This window comes from Olea europaea, chromosome 2 (assembly GCF_002742605.1).
Source record: "Olea europaea var. sylvestris chromosome 2, O_europaea_v1, whole genome shotgun sequence".
Classification (NCBI taxonomy): Eukaryota; Viridiplantae; Streptophyta; class Magnoliopsida; order Lamiales; family Oleaceae; genus Olea; species Olea europaea.
The window spans coordinates 2,713,600-2,732,911 of record NC_036238.1 but is presented as its reverse complement, the minus strand read 5'-3'; the positions used below and the strand labels follow the sequence as shown (position 1 = coordinate 2,732,911).

Genomic DNA, 19,312 nt, shown 5'->3' with positions numbered 1-19,312 from the left:
TACGAATAGCATTACTCTTAGAGTGTGTTTGATTGACATGGAAAATATCATCTAGAAAAGAAAATATTTTCCATCTTTTATGAAAAATAAAAACCACCTCTACCCGAAGAAAATATTTTCCTTAGAAACAAGAAAAATTAGACATATTTTCAAAAGTTGGAAAATATTTTCCATGGAAAAAAATAACAATCAAACACTCAAAGTAGAAATTTGGATGAAAAACTGATATTTTTCATGAAAAATAAATGTAATCAAACACACCCTCAATCTAATTCACCAAATGCGAGGTCCTTCTTTACCAATCAATACGACGTCGTTCCCATTGCCTAGACCATCCTGACACGTCCTCTCTTTTCTGGCGGCACTACTTCCCCATTTCCCAGAATTCCTGTATAAGCGAATCCTCTCTCTCTGCGGCGGAATATAATATACGGTAGGTTAAGTTTCCAAAATAGTTCATATCTTCATTTCAATTCCATATGTAATTATTAGGTTTTGGATTGTAGTTCTTATGAAGTTTTCCTGCATATGTTGTTTGTAGCTTTGAACTCAGGAGAGGAAAGGAGAAAAGAGACCATGGGAGCGTTTTGCAACGACGACATTGCGTTCTCGAATTTCAATTTTGACTCATTTCAAGATCTGAGGTCTTCCAAGCACGTCTATGACAATGTCCATGGCAACATTTACCTCGGCCCGGTAATCCTTTCACGGAGTTATCTTTAGTTTTACTGCATTTTTTTCCTCTAATTTAACTGAACTAATAGATAATTAATGATTAATTACATTTAAAGCTTAAATCTGCAATTACTGGAATTTAGTAATCGCTTTATAAGAAGATTGTGAAATCACTAGTTACAGAAGTTCTTGTTGTAACTTAAAATAAAGTTTTAACCTTTCAATATTTAACCTATTTAATTTTCTGTTTATTCTTTTATTTAATAATCAATTTTAAGACAATTAAAACACCATAATTCATATTATAACTTCTATTTTAATGATTTAATTGTGGGGGTTGATTTTCACCTATAAAAGGTGGTTACATTTCATTGAAAAGGAGGATGAGAATACAATAATTTGGAAGAAAAACATTCTATATAATTTATACTATTCTTATATTTTTGGCAACTCGATGAGGGGTTTGTTCACTTATTTCCCTGTGGTTGTGTCCATAAAAGGAGAACTGGCTATCAGCCACATATATTTTATCTTGTAACCATGTAACGCCAAAAATACCGGCACGAAGGAGAGGCAATACGACTTTAGGACAGCGTCTTCGACGTGACTCCAAAGCTTACTTTTCTAACCCTCTTGTTATTTTATGTTATTGTTGAATTATGTTTATGTCATCTATTTGATTATGCTAATTGATAAATTTATTTACACACAAATCACCAATTTTTCCAACAGTTCTTAAGTTGATTATAATTTCACGTGATTCTACAATTGTGTGCCTTTATGTTTCTCATTATGGCTTAACATGGTATTGTCGATTTTTCCACAATGATGCAATTTAACTGTTCTTTATCTCTTTGCAGCTCTTTTTGAAATTTATCGACACTGAGCAATTTCAAAGGTGGACAAAATTCTTTTTCCCAGTTCTTGTCTGCTACTTATTTTTCAGAATTTTTTACTTCTTATTGTTCTTTTCATTTTGGTAACATTTCTCTCCATAATAGATGCTTTAATTTTAAGATGCTAACAACGATATTCATTCTATATACAGGCTGCGAGATCTTAAACAACTTGGTGAGTGTATAACCTCATTTTTTTCATTGTAACCTCTCCCTGGAATCTCCAGTAGTTGAATGGAATGATCAGGAAATGTTCGAATATAAATTGCATGAAGATTTTCTTGATGTTGATTATCTTTGATCACATAAAGCCAAAAATTCTATTCTCCCCCTTTTACTGGTTAACTACAAATGCAATATTTGTCAAGCCCCTTTTTGACGGCTATTTTTTTGCGTAGAATGAGTTTTTGAATAGTAAATTTGTGGAGAATGTGTGGTTAAAAAGTGAAAAAAAAATTGGGTTTTCGTGAATAGTTTACTATGAGAATATGTGGTTGAAAATGAATATGAGGAAAAAAAGACTTTTGAAAGAATGGTTGACAAATAGGGGGCCAAATTTATACTGTGCCCACATTGTGAAGATTAAGGTCTGACGTGTGCATTTAGATACTCCTCTCTGAGTTTTCTATGTTTAAGTATAATATTTAGACTGTCCTCATGAGAAGTTGTTTTGAGTTATTGCCATTTCTCTGCTGTCTCTTTCCTAGAGAACCTTTCTTGCCGCTTGGAATAATATAGGTAGAATTGTCTTCATATATAGGGAGCTAATATTTTTGACTTGAATCTATGTCTCTGTCTCTATCATCGATAACCTGCTATTCCCTTGTACTTGAACATTGAAGCTTCCTGTTGTACAGATAACCATGATTTTAATGGTTTTTACCTTGATTAATATTTGCCCATTATTTTAGTAAATAATAATTATGCCAGTGGTCGTCTTATTGGTGCATTATAAGAATATTCTAGGTATGAAGTGACCAGTTATTCATCATCTGTTATTTTCTGGCTCAAACTTGCATCAAAAACTGTTTTTTATTTTAATATGCAGGTATGGCACATATGGTTTATCCAGGAGCAGTGCACTCCAGATATGAACATTCTCTTGGAGTGTATTGGCTTGCGGGTGAAGCTGTTCATAAACTTAAGAACAGCCACGTAAGAAAGTTTCCTTAGATTATTTATTTCATTGCATAAATCCTAGTTCTATAGGTAAATCTTTCTGACATTATGTCTTTATTAGGGCTTAGAGCATGGTATCGATCACTTCGATGTACAAACAGTGAAACTTGCTGGTCGGTAATTTTATAGTTCCATGTATTATGTATGAAACTAGTTCCATGTATTATGTATGAAACTAGTTCATTTATCTGTAAACTAGGTATTCATCCATCTTATGTTCAAATTTATAGGGCTTTTGCATGATGTAGGCCATGGGCCTTTTAGCCACTTGTTTGAACGCGAGTTTCTTCCTATGGTTCATAAGGGATCAGAATGGTAATGTTCTTAAAAGGTTTTATATGTTTCCAGTTGATAAATGTATTTGTCATCATAGATTCAATATACTATTCTTCTCGTATTTCATTTGTTGCTTTGATGTATATGCCTGCCATTTTTGTTGATAGATATTAGACCTAAATTTTTTTGCTTTGATGTATATACTGCCATTTTGTTGCTAGAAATATTGGACCACGTGTTCAGAATAAGTTTCAACATGACTATATCATTAATGATAATTTTGTAGTTTTAAGACTGTCCATTAAAGAATGGATCACATTCGATCTGTGGCATTAAATCTTTTGATTTAGCATAGAAGAGATTGTATTATTGGTGTCGATAAACTATAAGTTTGACTTCTCAGTATCTTTTCTTATGTCGATTCGGAATACTTGTGCAAACTATGACCCCTTCTGTGTGCTTTTCTCGTATCTCTTAACATTGGTGAAGGTCCTGCATTCCAAATTATGTTCTTTTTCCCCTTCACATTATTGTGTCAGTTAGTTATAAATATGGGATCTAAGCTAAGTGCTGTTTTTTTGTACAAACCTTGTTTTTGGGTATATCTTCTTTCAGTGTTCTCAACAAGGGTCTATTCAAAGTTAAACTACAAAGGCTCAAATACTTCTTAATTATCTCCTTCAATGAATTCATGGCTTCTGATATTAGGTTGACACTTCCTCTGGGCTTACTAAGAAATTGCAATGTTAATTTTAACAACTTCTTGAATCTAAATAAGCATTTGAGTAATATAAATTGTAGATTGGAGGAGAAACTATCTACAAAAGAAGAGGTGTTAAGAAAACTGGAAAGTATTGAAAAATGTCACATTGATCTCTCTTATAGAAGAACCAAGATATCAGTAGATAGTAGTTAAAGAGAAAAATAATAGTAAGTATTCTACTGTTGGAAGAATTAAATTAACTCGTTAGTAAAAATTTCACTGATCTTACTTTCTCGATGTCTCTTACATTATGACCGTTTTCCTGATATTAATAATCAAAATATTACTCAGAACATAGAATGCGATCTCAAATATGTGTCCAAGTAGTTGTCTTATCAATAATTACTGGCTCAATGCTGGCCGCTAAAGTCTTTGCCTTTAGGATTCTCTTGTGCTACTGTAGTTTAATTTCCATGCGTTCAGGGTAGTGTGTAGAATTTTGGAGACGAAAAAATGTGCCCTTCTTCATTTTTTTTATTTTTTTTATTTTATAAATAGAAACCAAAATGCCAATTGCAAACTGCTTTCACAGAAAATTTATGAATGCATAATGTTAATTAATTCCAGGTCTCATGAGCAAATGTCTGTAGACATGGTGGATCATATTGTTGATGAGCATCATATTGAAATAGAATCTGAGGCTTTAAAAAGAGTAAAGGTGAGCTGACAAGTTAAGCGTTTCATAACAGTAGTTTTAGTACATGCGGCTTATATTTTTTATTTTTTATTTTCTTTTAAACGTATTAATGGAAGATTAGAGTGCTTAATATCCTAACTTTTTAAAATTTAATCTTGTGATACTAAGGATTTTAAATACTCATTAGGTTGTACTTGTTAGGTTCATTTGGTTAGCGGGAATTTTTTTTTTACTTAAACTTGATATCACTTTCCCATTTACCTATGCACAAGAAGACAAAAAGTTCATGGTTAAGCACCCTATTGAATAAATACCCATAAGGGGGAATGTACTCTATGTTGCCATAGAGATTGCGACGTCAAAACTTTTCCATTCTACTTGAATTTTCAGTTCATAAGTTGAAATGGTGTCATTAATGCTTTAGTTAATTGTGGGATTGTATGTTTGTCAATGACTACTTTTTATAAACAACTGTATGTCTTTGGATGGTATTCGTCCTTCAGACTGAATGTGTAGAAAGGATTCATAGGTTGGAGTCATGTAACTAATTCTTCCAGAAACGACAATTTACGTAATGCTGAGTAATTAGGCCCGGCTAACCATTCTTCATTATTTTACTTTGTTCTAGTCTTAAGACTCATTGCTAGTTTCACTAATAATAAGAATTTATTTTTATGTGTAACATAAGATGCTTTTGCTCCGAAGCAACTGGTTTTAGCACTTTTACATTTGTTGAGGAGACCGCTATGCATATTATGAGCGGCAGGGCCTGGCAACCCTGCCAACAGACATATAAAAACTGGTGCTATTGCGGCTACACCTCCCGGCTTCTATCAGGAGTTTTGTTTGTCGATCGATGTGAAAACTCTCGCTTTATGCTTGAGCTCCGAAGCAACTGGTTTTAGCACTTTTACATTTGTTTTTATTGACCTTTTATCTGCAACTTACTGGCAGGAAATGATACTTGCTAGTTCGAAATATGCTACGACCAAAGTAAGTCTTACTTTTGATATTTATTACATTGCAATTTGTTATAATGTCAATTTAGAAGTGCATGTGGAAAGTTATTTTATGGTAGATGTTGCTGTTTTATTCTTCATCAGATCATGCATCTAGACTTAATCCAAATATTTTTCCATCTCTAGAGCACAAGGGAAAAGCATTTTCTGTATGATATTGTGGCAAATGGTCGAAATGGTATTGATGTTGACAAGTTAGTAAGCGACTCTAATAATCAGATTTACCTATATGAATGTTGTTCTCATTTTCCTTTTATTATTATTATTATTATTTTTTATCTATATCTAGTTATTCTGGATGATGCAACCCTATGTTGTTGGTGCTTGCATGACTGATTTTGCTACTAAGTTGTCAAATTGGTTCATAGGTTTGATTACATTGTGCGTGATAGCCGAGCATGTGGCCTAGGATGCAACTTTCAGTTTCAAAGGTTATTGGTGAATCTTCTTGGTGATTTTAACACATGCATGCACTTGCACTAGGTATGAAGAATTTGGGTGAAGACTTATAAAATCAAATAAAATTTTACTGGATGATTTTTGTTGACTGTCAGGTTGATGGAAACAATGAGAGTCATGGGAGATGAGATATGCTATCGGGCCAAAGATTGTGAGTAGTACATGAAAAAATTGAACATGACTGTTTTGTTATCTTTCCTATGTTCCTTAATGGATACATTTGCAGATCTTACAATCCACAAGTTATTTGCCACTCGAGCTGATCTATACAGGACAGTCTACACTCATGCAAAAGTAAAGGTACAAAATGTGTATACACTCAAATTTGGATTATATTGAATTTCAGATTTTAAACAGATTACCAAAAATATTATACGTTCTAATTATTAGGTTGTATTTTTATAAAGATTGGGGATTCCATCTTAAAAGGTCAACCTTATTAAGATAGAGTATCCCAAGTTTTCATAAATTGGTCTATATTTTCATTTTCATCCGACATGGATTTTTATCCTTTAACATGTCTTTGCAAGATGGTGGTTCGTTTGAAATATCAATCTTGAAATCCATGTGCTCTATTTTTTGAGTTTTAATCGAATCGAATTGCTCTTTTGAGCTTAATAGGCTCTAATATTATTTTAAAATTTCGGGTTCCATTTTAAAATGTCAACCTTATTAAGAAAAGTAGTCCAAATTCTTATAAATTGGTCTATATTTTTATCTTTATTCAATATGAGATTTTTATTCCCTAACAATTTGAAACACAAAAGTAGTTATTTGAATCTTGTTACACTTATCCAGGCAATTGAGTTTATGGTTGTAGATGCCTTGCTGAATGCAAATAATTACCTAGAGATTGCATCTCATATATATGATCCTTCACAATATTGGAAGGTATGGGAGTTCTTCTCATTTATTTATTTTTACTTTGCTTTTTGCAACACTGATAGGCTTTTCCTTTCTGGCATAGTTAGATGACACAATAATCAAAACTATCGAGACAGCTCCAGACCATGAATTAAAGGAATCTAGGGACTTGATCCTTCGCATTCGCCGGAGAGATTTATATCAGGTATTAACACTATTCCTGTATGTTTAATATTGTACTAACATGATTAATATTCGTGTTGTCATTTCAATTTTTTTATACGGTAATGGGGTATGTGTGCTATATATTTTCGCAGTTTTGTAATGAGTATGCTGTTCCCAAGGATCAACTAGACAATTTTAAGGATGTCACTGCACAAGATATCGTTTGTTCACAGGTACTTAACATGCATTATTGAAGCATATTATATGTTCACATCAGTGTTCTAAAATGCATAAAGTGTGGCTAGATAGGAACTGAAGTTTCAAGCTTTATGGGCTTAAATGAGCCTAGGCGAGGCTTAGACGTAAAAAAACGTTTTCTTATTTGTATATTTTGAAATTTTAATCATTTTAAAATTACTAATAATTAAATTAATACATATTAAGCACCTAAAATTATAAAATATAATATTTACTTAATAACTCCTACCATTAGTCAATTATACAATTTTCAAGTTTTCAAAATGCAAAAATTAGAATATTTTTCATAGTTTCAATTTTCAACTAGACAAGTCTAGTTTAATAGATTTATAGGAATTTCATACATGCTTTTGGAGTTTGTAATAAAATGAGTCTCAAGATGGTAATTCCATGTAGATAATACCAAAACTTAAATCTTATTTAATTATTTAGATAAAGTTATTTTTAACTTTTGTATAGATAAATTTTTTCAAAACTTGAAATTAAAATCAAATGAAAGTTTTTTTTTTTTTAATAATAATAATAAGCTAAAGTTAAATAAAAGACTTTAAAAAAAACACTAATAAATTGGGCCTACGAAAGATGAAAGAAATGAAGGAAAAAATTCAGCCATTTAGGAATTGGAAAAAAAAAAAAAAAAGCGCCTAGGCATGAAGCGAGGCGTTTTGCCCGAGCTTTGACTCTAGACGAGCTTTTTAGAACATTGGTTTACAAAGGTTTCTTTTCACGGATTATAGTGGCATGTGATTTATGCTAGAATTGAGTAATTTTAATAATGTAGAAAAGTGGTGGAGTGGCACTTAAAGAAGAGGATGTTGCAGTTAGCAATGTCCGGATAGATTTGACTCGTGGAAAGCATAATCCTCTTGAAAGGTGCCTCGCAGACTGAATTAAAATGCTTCCCTTTTTCTCTAGCAAAATGAATTTCATTAACTATATTGATTATTGATTTTTTTTTATTTTTTATTTTTTATTTTTTATTTTGGCATGTGTTCCATCTCCCAGCATCAAGTTTTTCAAGGTATCCATTTTTCTTTGTAAAATATGCCCATCAGATTTTCCCACTGTTCCCTCTTTCACTTCTACAAGTTTCGATCACTCTTAAATTGTTTTCAGGATTACGAGAGTGACGAGAAATTATCTATAACCGATGATCGCATCAGCCACTTGCTTCCAACATCTTACCAAGACATGATTGTGCGAGTGTACTCTAAGAAGCCTGAACTGGTCTGTTGACTTTCTCTTGGAAATTCATTTATGCATTCATTTTTATTCCCTATTAAATACTGGCTCTTTGCACTTGTTAGGTTGGAGCAATTTCTGAGGCTTTCGAGAATTTTCAGTTGAAGACTTATGGGATCAAAGCACAAGTACACTCCACACCAGATAAGAAAAAACGCCGGATTTGTTAGCATGCATCTTGTGCATTTCTTCCCTTCTATCGTTCGTTCTTTTTATGTACCAGTATTTACAATAGTTACATCCTTGGGCCAATACCAAACCTTCCAAGTAGACTACTCTAGTATTAATTCCTTTCAACATCTTGAATCACATATGCAAAGCCTCTGTGATTGCATTCTTGCTCGAGGACCTTGTTTTAAAATGTGAAGTGCTGACTCTGGTAGTAATATCCATATACTGAACTTCATGATATCTCTTACATGGAAATGATTAATACATGCGGTTGTTCCTGTTAAAAGTTGAATAATGGAGCTTTAATTTCTGTCCAGTAGAAAATGGTTTTTCGTTCTCCTCTCTTTATTTTTTCTTGTACTTTTGAACCCGAATGGACTCCCTCGGACTGGGGCAACTTTCTTTGAGTTTCTGGTTATAAATTTTGAAGTATACTTGGCCGAGCTTAAAAGTTTGCTTCGGAGTAAATAAGTATGTCTTAAAATAAAGTATATACGCTATCTCATCAAAGGATAAAACTAAAAGATTATTTTTAATTTGATAATAGACCAACTTTATTTCTTAACCTTTTATGGGAAATTGAGTGTTGAGTCCTGTTCGGAAGCTCTTGAAGTTTTCTTTCATTCGCTACATAGCACATAGCTAGAAGTCAGAGCATAACCCTTTGTTTCGAATAGGAAAGTGCCTTTTGAATAGGCCTGGGCAAAAAAATCGAAAAACTAATCAAACCGACCCAACTTGAGTTAGTTTGGGTCAGTTTGATACGGATAATTTGTTTGATTTGGTTTTCTTTTAAATAAAACATGGTGATTTGGTTCGATCATGATTTGAAGTTTCAAACCGCAGGTTAATCGAATCAATTCAATCCACTTACATTTTTTTTTTTAATACATAAAAATCAAAAGATAAGCCATACTTTCATAACTATATCACGATTCTCTTCAATTTATGATGTTGTCGATAAGTACACAAGCTCATTATGTTATGTACCCCGTCTTTTTCTTTACTCGGGCAATATATTTCTTAAGTTTTCTGTTGATCTGTCTCTAGTAATATTTTATTTGTATCTCCATAATTCTTGTGATATAAAATTATTTAGTTATTTTAATTCTTGTAATCTAATTGGGCCAAAACTTGGACAATTTTTTTTTTTTTTTTTTATATTTTTAAAATTCAATTTGGACTAGAAGTCTAAACCAACTAACCGAACCAAGCCAAACCGGTTCGGTTTAAGAGTTAGAGAGAATTGGTTTGTGTTTAACTACACTCAAACTGACTAATTTGGTTTTGGTTTTGAGTTAAAGTCGAAACCATTCCAAATCGAATTGTGTCCAGGCCTACTATTGAAGCATTCAATTCATCGAAAAGAGGGGTCAGTTATTTGCATGACCTTTGCAGATTTAATCCTTTCTACACGGATGATTAATAGAAGACAAGACCCTAACCTTCACTTTCCGAATCAATGAAACTGCACTACTCAAAGGGAGAAACTTTTGCATAGTTCATTACTATGAGTAGGGAACGAGTTAAGCTGAAAAATCGTCATTCCTAATAATAATGCGGAAGAAGTTTATAGGTGTGGTCCACAAGCAGGTTAACAAGACGCGTGAGGGTGTTTCTTTCTTTGGCACGACATTGGTATATACTTCTTTCGTCTCATAAAGATAGGCTTGATTTTATTTTTCGTTTGTTCCAAATTATCTGTTACTTCTCTTATTAAGAGTATTGTTAATCCTTTAATTTTTTAATATGCTTCTATATAATGTGCATTATTATCCATAGATACCAAATATTTCTATTTAAATTAATAGTTAGTGTTGGGGTATATTAAAAAAAAAAATAAAAAAAAAATCTATTTTCAAGTATATTAATTACATTTTTTTTTAATCTCTTAGAAAATAGGAACAAGCCTATCTTTAACGTATGGAGGGAGTATTATTAACCTTTTTTCCCCCCTTCTTTTAAACTAGTTATTTTCTTGGTCCTATCTTCGATTAGAGTATGTTTTCTTAGGGCACCACTATAGAGGTTAAAACCAAGTTACAAGCCCTATGAATGAATGTGAGAACCCTATGATCCTCACTACAAGATACTCATACTTCTTCTACCAAATTTTGGGAGACAATTTGAGATTTGTAGGTAGAGATCGCTTTTCCCCTAAAAAACATCACTTCATAAGTTTATGATTTACTTCAAAATTTTCAATAGTGAAAGGACTTGTACCCACAAATGTTTGAATTTTTTCTTGATGAAAAAATTGATAGGCAAGATATATTTTTTGCAACCATAATAATTAGTGGGAAATTTTTTCAATTTTTATTTTTATTTCTAGTTCCTAGATGTATATTTGAAGTGAAAATAAACTTGAAAAGAAAAAGAGAAAGAGAAAAGATAATATATATATTTTTTTCTTAACGAAATTCAAAAATAGAAAAAGCCCTCATGCCCACGTTATATTTCTTCTTCTCTGCCTTCGCTTTTCTTTCTGGTTATAAATTTAGAAGTATACTTGGCCGAGCTTAAAAAGTTTGCTTATGAGTAAATAAATGTCTTAAAATAAATTATATATTCCACCACATCAAAGATAAAAATAAAAAGTTACTTTTAGTTTGATTATAAACCAACTTCAATTCATAGCCTTTTATGAGAAATTGAGTGTCGAGTCTGTTAGAAAAATTACAAAGGATTTTATTAAATCGTGTATCAATAAGAATGAAATAATTTGGAATACAAATAACACATGTTTTAAGAATTACCCTTGTAGCGTGCTTTGTAAAAAAAAAATTCCTTTAATCTTTGATCTTCTTAATTTCACCTTCAAGCCTCCTTGTTTGATCTTCTTGATTTTCCTTCAAACCTTTTGGCCTTCTCTAGCATTCTATAAAAAAAAAATAAAAATAATAATAATAATAAATAAAGTAGGGATTTTTCTTTGTGTGTGGGCACAAGAATTTTATTTTAAATATATTAATTAAACCCAATGAGAATGTACATATCTACATATATGGATTTGATTTACCAGTCTTCCAATCCCAAAAGAACTCTATCTTTTGATTGGATAAAAGTCCTCAACAAAAAAGGAAACTCTTTTGTACTTATTCAAATCATGACCTCCATATCTAAATGTCACATGCAAAATACATTCTGATTTAATTAATTTATATATATTTCTACAGTTAGTAATAATAAATTATAACTCTTATAATTTATTCCGGTTCTTATCTTTTAAGCCATTGAAGGGACCAAACGGATCCAATTAAATCAAGCTCCAATAAATTAATCTTGACCCGGTCAACTCTTGATCGGTCTAGATAATTTATTAATCAAGTTTTATTCCACTAAAAATACGTGATTGCAATCTTAATTTAATTGAAATTATTGAAGCTACAATAATTATATCCTCTGACAAATTGCTCTTATGTATTATCCCCGTTAATCACGTTGAATATTTGGAGTGAAATGACCAAAATGCCCATTTTCCAAATATACATTAAATTCTCAACCCCATTTTCTATTTAACAGTTCGATGTCACAATATTAATTCCACAATTATGTCGAATTACTAAGCTCATATTTGACTGTTCATTAGAAAATATCTTGAGGTTATGATTGTACCTATTATATAGGTTATAGATTTCACAACGCGAATATATGTTCTCAAATTATTTCACTTTAATTCCCGAGTCATCGAGATTTTGATTAGCAATTTAATCTCACTCATTGATAACTCAAAAAACTTCAAGTTAGTAATCAAAGTTCATTACTCGCTCAGGATTAAGGTACTATGTACAATAATCAAGTGAAATTAAATTCAAGTGGTCAATTCCATAAATTAATTCCACGTGGTCCAATCTAATACATTCCAAAATGTACAATCAATTTTATTGCTAAAATCAAGATCAACTTTAAATAAAATTGAGACAATCTTATCAACATAAAGTGTTCGTCTTTATTTATCGATTATGGATAATAAACTGTAGATCGAATTATAAATCAAATCTTAGCTCAAATTAATACAAATATTGGAAAAACAAATTATTATTTTTACTTCAAAATGTCACAAGTACTAATAAATTAACTCGAAGGGTTAAAATTAAACTAACAATTCTCCCACCAGCCCTAGAGTAAATGAGACATGTTAAGTAAACCCATATTTTCAGTATGTCCCTCAAAACTCCTAGTAGGAAAGCTCTTGGTAAGGGATCAGCAAGATTTTCTGCAGATGCTATCTTGCACACTGTCACATCTCCTCGTTGAAAGATTTTCCTAATTAGATGATATTTTCGTTCAATGCAATTTCCACGTTGATGGCTTCTTGGTTCTTTTGCATTTGCCACCGCTCCACTATTATCACAGTACAAAATAATGGGACGCGATGCTGAAGGAACCACCTCAAGGTCTAGCAAAATACTTCTTTAGCCATACTGCTTCCTTGGTTGCTTCACAAGCTGCGACATACTCTGCCTTTATAGTAGAGTCAGCAATACAATATTGCTTGACACTCCTCCATATAACGGCACTGCCACCTAATGTGAACACTAATCCTGATGTGGACTTGTGAGAGTCCCTATCAGCTTGAAAATCAGAATTAGTATAACCCACAGGAACCAAATTTGAGCTGAATAAACTAATATAGAACCTCTAGTTCTACTAAGGTACTTGAGTATATGCTTAACAGTGGTCCAGTGCCTAGGTCTCGGGTTCGACTGATATCTACTGACTATTCCAATAGCATAACAAATATCAAGTTGTGTACATAACATCGCATACATGAGACTTCCTATAGCTGAGGCATAAGGAACATGTTTCATCTATTCCACTTCACCAGGAGTTTTAGGGCAATGCTCCCGTGACAAGTGAATTACATGTCTAAAAGGCATTTGACCTTTCTTGGAATTTTGCATAGAAAAATTGACCAATATTTTGTCTATGTATGAAGCTTGGAAAGAGCAATCTTCCTATTCTTCCTATCCTGAAGGATTTGGATACCTAGAACATAATTGGCATCTCCCAAGTCCTTCATATCAAATTGTTGTGCCAACCAATTTTTGACTAATGTCAATGCTCCAATATCATTCCCAATGAACAAAATGTCATTAGCATATAATATGAGAAAAATGACCTTGTTTTCTTTAATACGCTTATAGACACAAGGCTCATCAAGGTTTTGATCAAAACCACAAGTTTTAATTGTTTGATCAAACTTTATGTTCCAAGACCTAAATGCCCGCTTTATTCCATAAATAGACTTATTTAGTTTGCATACTTAATTCTCTTGACCCCTTTGGATAAAACTTTCTGGTTGCATCATATATATGGTTTCATCAAAATTTCCATTAAAGAATGCAGTTTTGACATCCATTTGCCATACCTCATAATCAAAATGAGCTGCAATGGATAAGAGGATTCTTATAACCTTAAGCATGGCCACAGGCGAGAAGGTTTCTTCATAATCAATGCATTCTCATTGGGTAAAACCCTTAGCAACCAGTTTAGCTTTAAAGGTCTCTATCTCTCCATCTACTTCTCTTTTCCTCTTTTAGACCCATTTGTATCTTATGACTTTAATCCCATTTGGCGCATCTACAAGATCCCAGACTGAGTTGGTGTACATGGATTTCATTTTGAATCCATAGCACTTCTCCATTCGTCAGCTTTTGTATCCTCCATAACTTCTTCGAACAAGATGGGATCCTCTTGACTTTGATTTCTTGCTCCATAATCTTGATTGCATAAATTCATTCTTCTTGATTATTAATTATAAATTTTGATTGTGAGTTTTGGATCTTCATCTTCAATATATTTTCTCTTGATATTCTTGTGTTGTTGAGATGACACATAGAATGAGAATCACATATAAATTGTGGACTACAACCCTATATATCTATAAGTATTTTGCGTGTCCTGAAATACAACCTTAATGGATCCAGTTTTTCTACATATTTAGGCACATACTTTATTTAGATGTCCAAAGCCTGTAACTTTTATTTTTTATTAGATCACTTTAGTTGGGCTTAGCCTTAAGATGGCCTTTATGGACAATTAATTACATATGTAGGCCTACATGATAAATTAAAACCCAACTATCTCCCACTTGGCCACATATTATAATATCAAAATTTTTGCTATCATAATCAAAACCATCTTCAAACAATCTTGTCCATTAATTATTTCAACCTAGGAAGCAGTCCTTGTTACAAATATCATATCTAAACCCATCAATAGTCACGTATATCAATACAATCAAATGACATACATCAAGTATGAATATGTAGCATAGAAATTACATGCATTTGTGATCTAAGCATCCCTATTTCCAATTGTTCATACCTTATTCATTAATGAGATCAAATAAAAAGCATTAATCAGTATGAAATTGAAATGAATACTTTATTTCTAAAATAACCTCAATATCTGTGAATAAAATTATGTGTCTAAAATAGACAACATTCGAATATAAACTCCTACTGAACTAGCATATCATCAAAAGATGCAACATCCATGTTCGCAGTATACTTATGAAATTTATTGGGTGGTAACCCTTTAATAAACGGATCCGTAATAATAATGTTTGTCCCAATATACTTTATAGAAACCTAACCACTCCGAACCTTTTTCTTAACAACTAAAAAATTGATGTTTATAAACCTTGATATTATCAAGTTCCTATTAGAATACAAGACTGTTGTTGTCACAAAATAACTTGAGTGGTCTTTCAATTCCATCCAAATGTGCATAATAGTGACGAAATTCTGCAGTCATAATTTATGATCAAAATTAGAATATCCAATGATCTCCAATTGGTCTGATTTTTTTTTATATGATCATGTAATCCTTAGTTCCATGTAGAATTCCAAAAAGTTGCTTGGTTGCTTTCCAAATATCCATCCTAGAGTTACTTAAATATCTATTCAGCATTCCAACAATGAATGTTATGTCCTGATGTGTGCAAATTTAAGCCATGCAATAAACTTTAAACTGCTAAAGCACAAGGAGTTTTCTGTATTTCATTTTCTTTAAAATTATCCTTAGGTCATTAACTGAGATAACTTGTCTCCCTTAGCAATAGGGATATCACCTCGTTTACATCTCTTTATCTTCAATTTCTTAAGAATGTTATCGATATAACTCTTTTGTGATGATCTAAAAATACTTCCGAGAATGATCCTTGTGTATCTATATCCTAAATACAAAAAAAGCATCACCAAGATCTGTCACTTCAAAATTTCACGACAGAATTCTCTTGATTTTGTACAGTAAGCTTTTATTTTTGCAGGTAAGCAGTATGTTATCACCATACAATACCAGGAAAAATATTTACTTCTTCTGAACTTGAGATATTTACAATCATCAACTACATTTATTTGAAAACCAAAGAGATAATTACTTGCTGAAATTTGTGATATCATTGACGGGATACCTGCTTAAGTTCGTAGATAGATTTTTTCAAGTGCTTGAGATGAAAATATGTTACAAGTGCTATAATAGTCCTAACAGAGTCTTTCATAGAAATCAAAAAGAAAATCTCTTTACGATTCATTCGCTTTAAGCAAATTCATGTATAACAAGACGAGCATTATATCTCTTCATATCACTCTTCGGACCGCTCTTAAATTTAAATATCCATTTATAACCAACAAGCTTTACACCTTCAGGCAAGAGGATAAATTTCAAACGTCATTATCTTTCATGAACTTTATCTCTTTATTCATGGCATTAATCTACTCTTGAGAATTATTCATTTGCATTTCTTGATGAAAGATGATTGAATCTTTTTCCACCAATCCAATCCTTATTTTCTTGAAGAAGGACTATAAAGTCATCCTAAATTGTCTTTTATCATTTTTCTAGTGGATTTCCTTAATGGCATTTGTTCTTAAGGTTGTTGAATTTGTTATTCTAGAACAATCTCTTGATTGTTTATGGGGGGTTTTATAATATTTTCTTATCTGAAATTGCTTCTTGAATAAGATCTCGAGTAAGAATTTGTCTTTGATCTTGATCATTGTTCATTGCAATCGATATATACATATTCTTCCTTCAAGATAAAATTCTTAATCTTAAAACCTGTTCTCCTCCCACAAACTCTACATACTCAAGGAATCGAACATTTTCCATTTCAAAAATTGACCCGATAGTGGGATCTTTAAAAAAATTTGTAACCCCCTGACCTCTTAGAATTATCCAATAAAATAGTAATTGATTGTTTTGGAGTCAAGTTTCATTTTATTTGGCCTATAAGGCCTTGTTTTAATTGTACAACCTCAAATATCAAATGCTTCAAACTAAGATTTTTGCCTATCCCAAGCTCATAAGAGTTTTTTGGCAGTTGCCTTATTTGGAAATTTATTGGAAGTTGAGTTGCAGTTTTTAGTGCTTCTTCCTAAAGATATTCTGGTGAAGTGAAGTTACGAATCATGCTCTTTTTCATATCCTTAAGTGTTCTGTTTCGTCTCTCACTAACACTATTCATGCTAGGGGATACTAGTGTGGTGTACTATGGGATGATGATAAGTGTATTTTGTACGTAGTTCTTCTAATGAAATATAGCCTAATTCATGTTATATTTTGTCAAATAGGTAAAACTCAATGTTTGTTGAAGAATTAGATAAATGAATACAAAAATAGTGAAAATGGCGAAATTCAAAAGTCGAGGACTAAATTACACACAATCCATAGATGAGAAAAGTGACAAAATGGAGATCAAAGATTCCAAAGATTTAATTGGATACAACTGAAAGACAAAAGAACAAGATTAGAAGAGAAAATGGCTCGATCGAATCAAATATAAAGTTTGGGAGACCAAAATGCAATACCTCAAAAGCTGAGTCGGATGGTAAAACAATTATTCAAGAATGCCAAGGGTCAAATAGAGTTGAAAAGAAGTCAATGGGATGATAATTTGTTGAAAATGATCAAAATATACACGTGAAAAATTTTGGCAAACAATTGTACTATGCTTAAGCATAGGCCTGCAAGCCGTGCCTAAGCAAGGTCATAAAAATTCTGCGAAAAAATTTTATTTTCTTATTTTGTTTTGGAAACTTTTGATAAGTAATCTTTTAGCACCCTATTCATACCATAAGCCATCCAGAACTTAGAAGACATCATTTAGACCTAAAAATCTCTATATTCTACGTATTTTGAGTGAAGAACGAGGTTGAGCATCAAGATCAAGGCGGATTATATAAGTTTACTGAAGAATATTCATCCATTTTCAAGATTCAAGTCAAAAAATTGAATTTCTCTACTTTCTTTATTATTTCTTCTTTTCGAATGATATTTTTCCAATATTTCTTATATAGTTTAATCATTAAAATGTTAGGCTTGTTTTTCTATTCTATTGGATGAATGATAAACCCTACTGCATATTTATTTTGATTTAAGACTATTAATTTAGTTATTTCTTGATTTTCTTGATTAATTTTGCATACCCACTATTTAATTGATTGACCACCAATTGAATAATTAGTTGCTTGTTGTAGTGTTGGAAGACTCATAATAAATTTAGAACGCGACAAAATTAACATATGTAGATAGAATTCAGAATAATCTTTATTACATATGCAATCACATAGATAACCTATAATTTAATGCATTTTGGTCATGTGAATTCGAACTAAGAATAGAATCAGATCGTGATTACAATATACATAGCCCCCTGTCTGGCCCCCATTCTTTCCAAATTTTAATGGTTGAAATATTATTTTTTTTAAAAAAATGTGTGGTTGGAAAATAATGAAAAGTTTTTGACTTACATGTAATATTATCTTATGAAAGATTGTGTGGTTGAAAATAAGAGAAAGAAAAAGAATGAGAAAGATAATGGGGGCTTAATTTGTTTTGGAAAAGAGACTTAAATACACTAGTGTAATCAATTGTTACAAAAGCATGAATTGACTATATTACGAATCAATAATTAAAATAAATGATAATAGAGGGATTCAAAATTCAATACAATCATTCACATATTTGACAAAATATTTTTTATTACTTCTTAGTTAATATTAGTTTAATAACAACAAATCACGTCTTTTATGTTACGAGCATCGAATTTAATAATAACTAGTGAACTAAAATTAAACATTATTCCTCATGGGACGATAACCCATAACTCACTTTATTATTACTTGTCAACGATCTCATACGCTTGTGGATTTCACGCGAACAAGTTCTTAATACCGTTGTTCGACAATAATGTATTTAATTTTAGTTTAATAGTTTATATTAGATTCAATTTTTATTTTTTAAGTTGATTTTAGCTACCTAACCTTATCTCTCTTGTTCGGTATTTTTTCCAGCTGCTAGTCAGCAATGTATTTAGGATTCTGACGCTGGCATTGTAAAAAAAAAATTGCAATAAATAATTTCGATATAAACTATAAAGAAGAAGATATCTATTGTGAATTCCGCAATTGGGTGCATTATACTGGCTACTGCTTGAATGCATGCATTGATCCCTATCAGCTTAAGCTCCTATGGTTTAAACAATAATTAAGATGTTGAAGACTAGCAATTGACACATCTTTTGGATGCTACATGCCTGTGGGCGAGTGCATTCCATTCGACACTCTTGTGGGATTTGGTCCTTCCATGTTAAACGAGGAGATATTTGCAAAAACTACATTGATCTTGTCAAGTTGAATGAAAACAAATCGTGTATGGGAGATAGCATATTCTAGTATGAATTTGAAAGATGAGGATATAA

General features: G+C 31.7%; 1 protein-coding gene across 1 annotated transcript; it reads left to right on the top strand.

Moving 5' to 3' along the window:
- Positions 1–293: 293 nt before the first annotated feature.
- LOC111408690 (deoxynucleoside triphosphate triphosphohydrolase SAMHD1 homolog) lies at positions 294–8,890 on the top strand. The gene is made up of 20 exons (XM_023038443.1): positions 294–433; positions 542–696; positions 1,536–1,573; positions 1,724–1,746; positions 2,620–2,726; positions 2,812–2,863; positions 2,981–3,065; positions 4,357–4,447; positions 5,381–5,419; positions 5,572–5,639; positions 5,814–5,876; positions 6,000–6,055; positions 6,131–6,204; positions 6,703–6,795; positions 6,872–6,973; positions 7,086–7,166; positions 7,973–8,064; positions 8,197–8,212; positions 8,308–8,418; positions 8,499–8,890. The coding sequence occupies exons 2-20, from the start codon at positions 577–579 to the stop codon at positions 8,601–8,603; spliced, it is 1,416 nt and encodes a 471-aa protein (XP_022894211.1). The 5' UTR covers positions 294–433; positions 542–576; the 3' UTR covers positions 8,604–8,890.
- Positions 8,891–19,312: the final 10,422 nt, after the last annotated feature.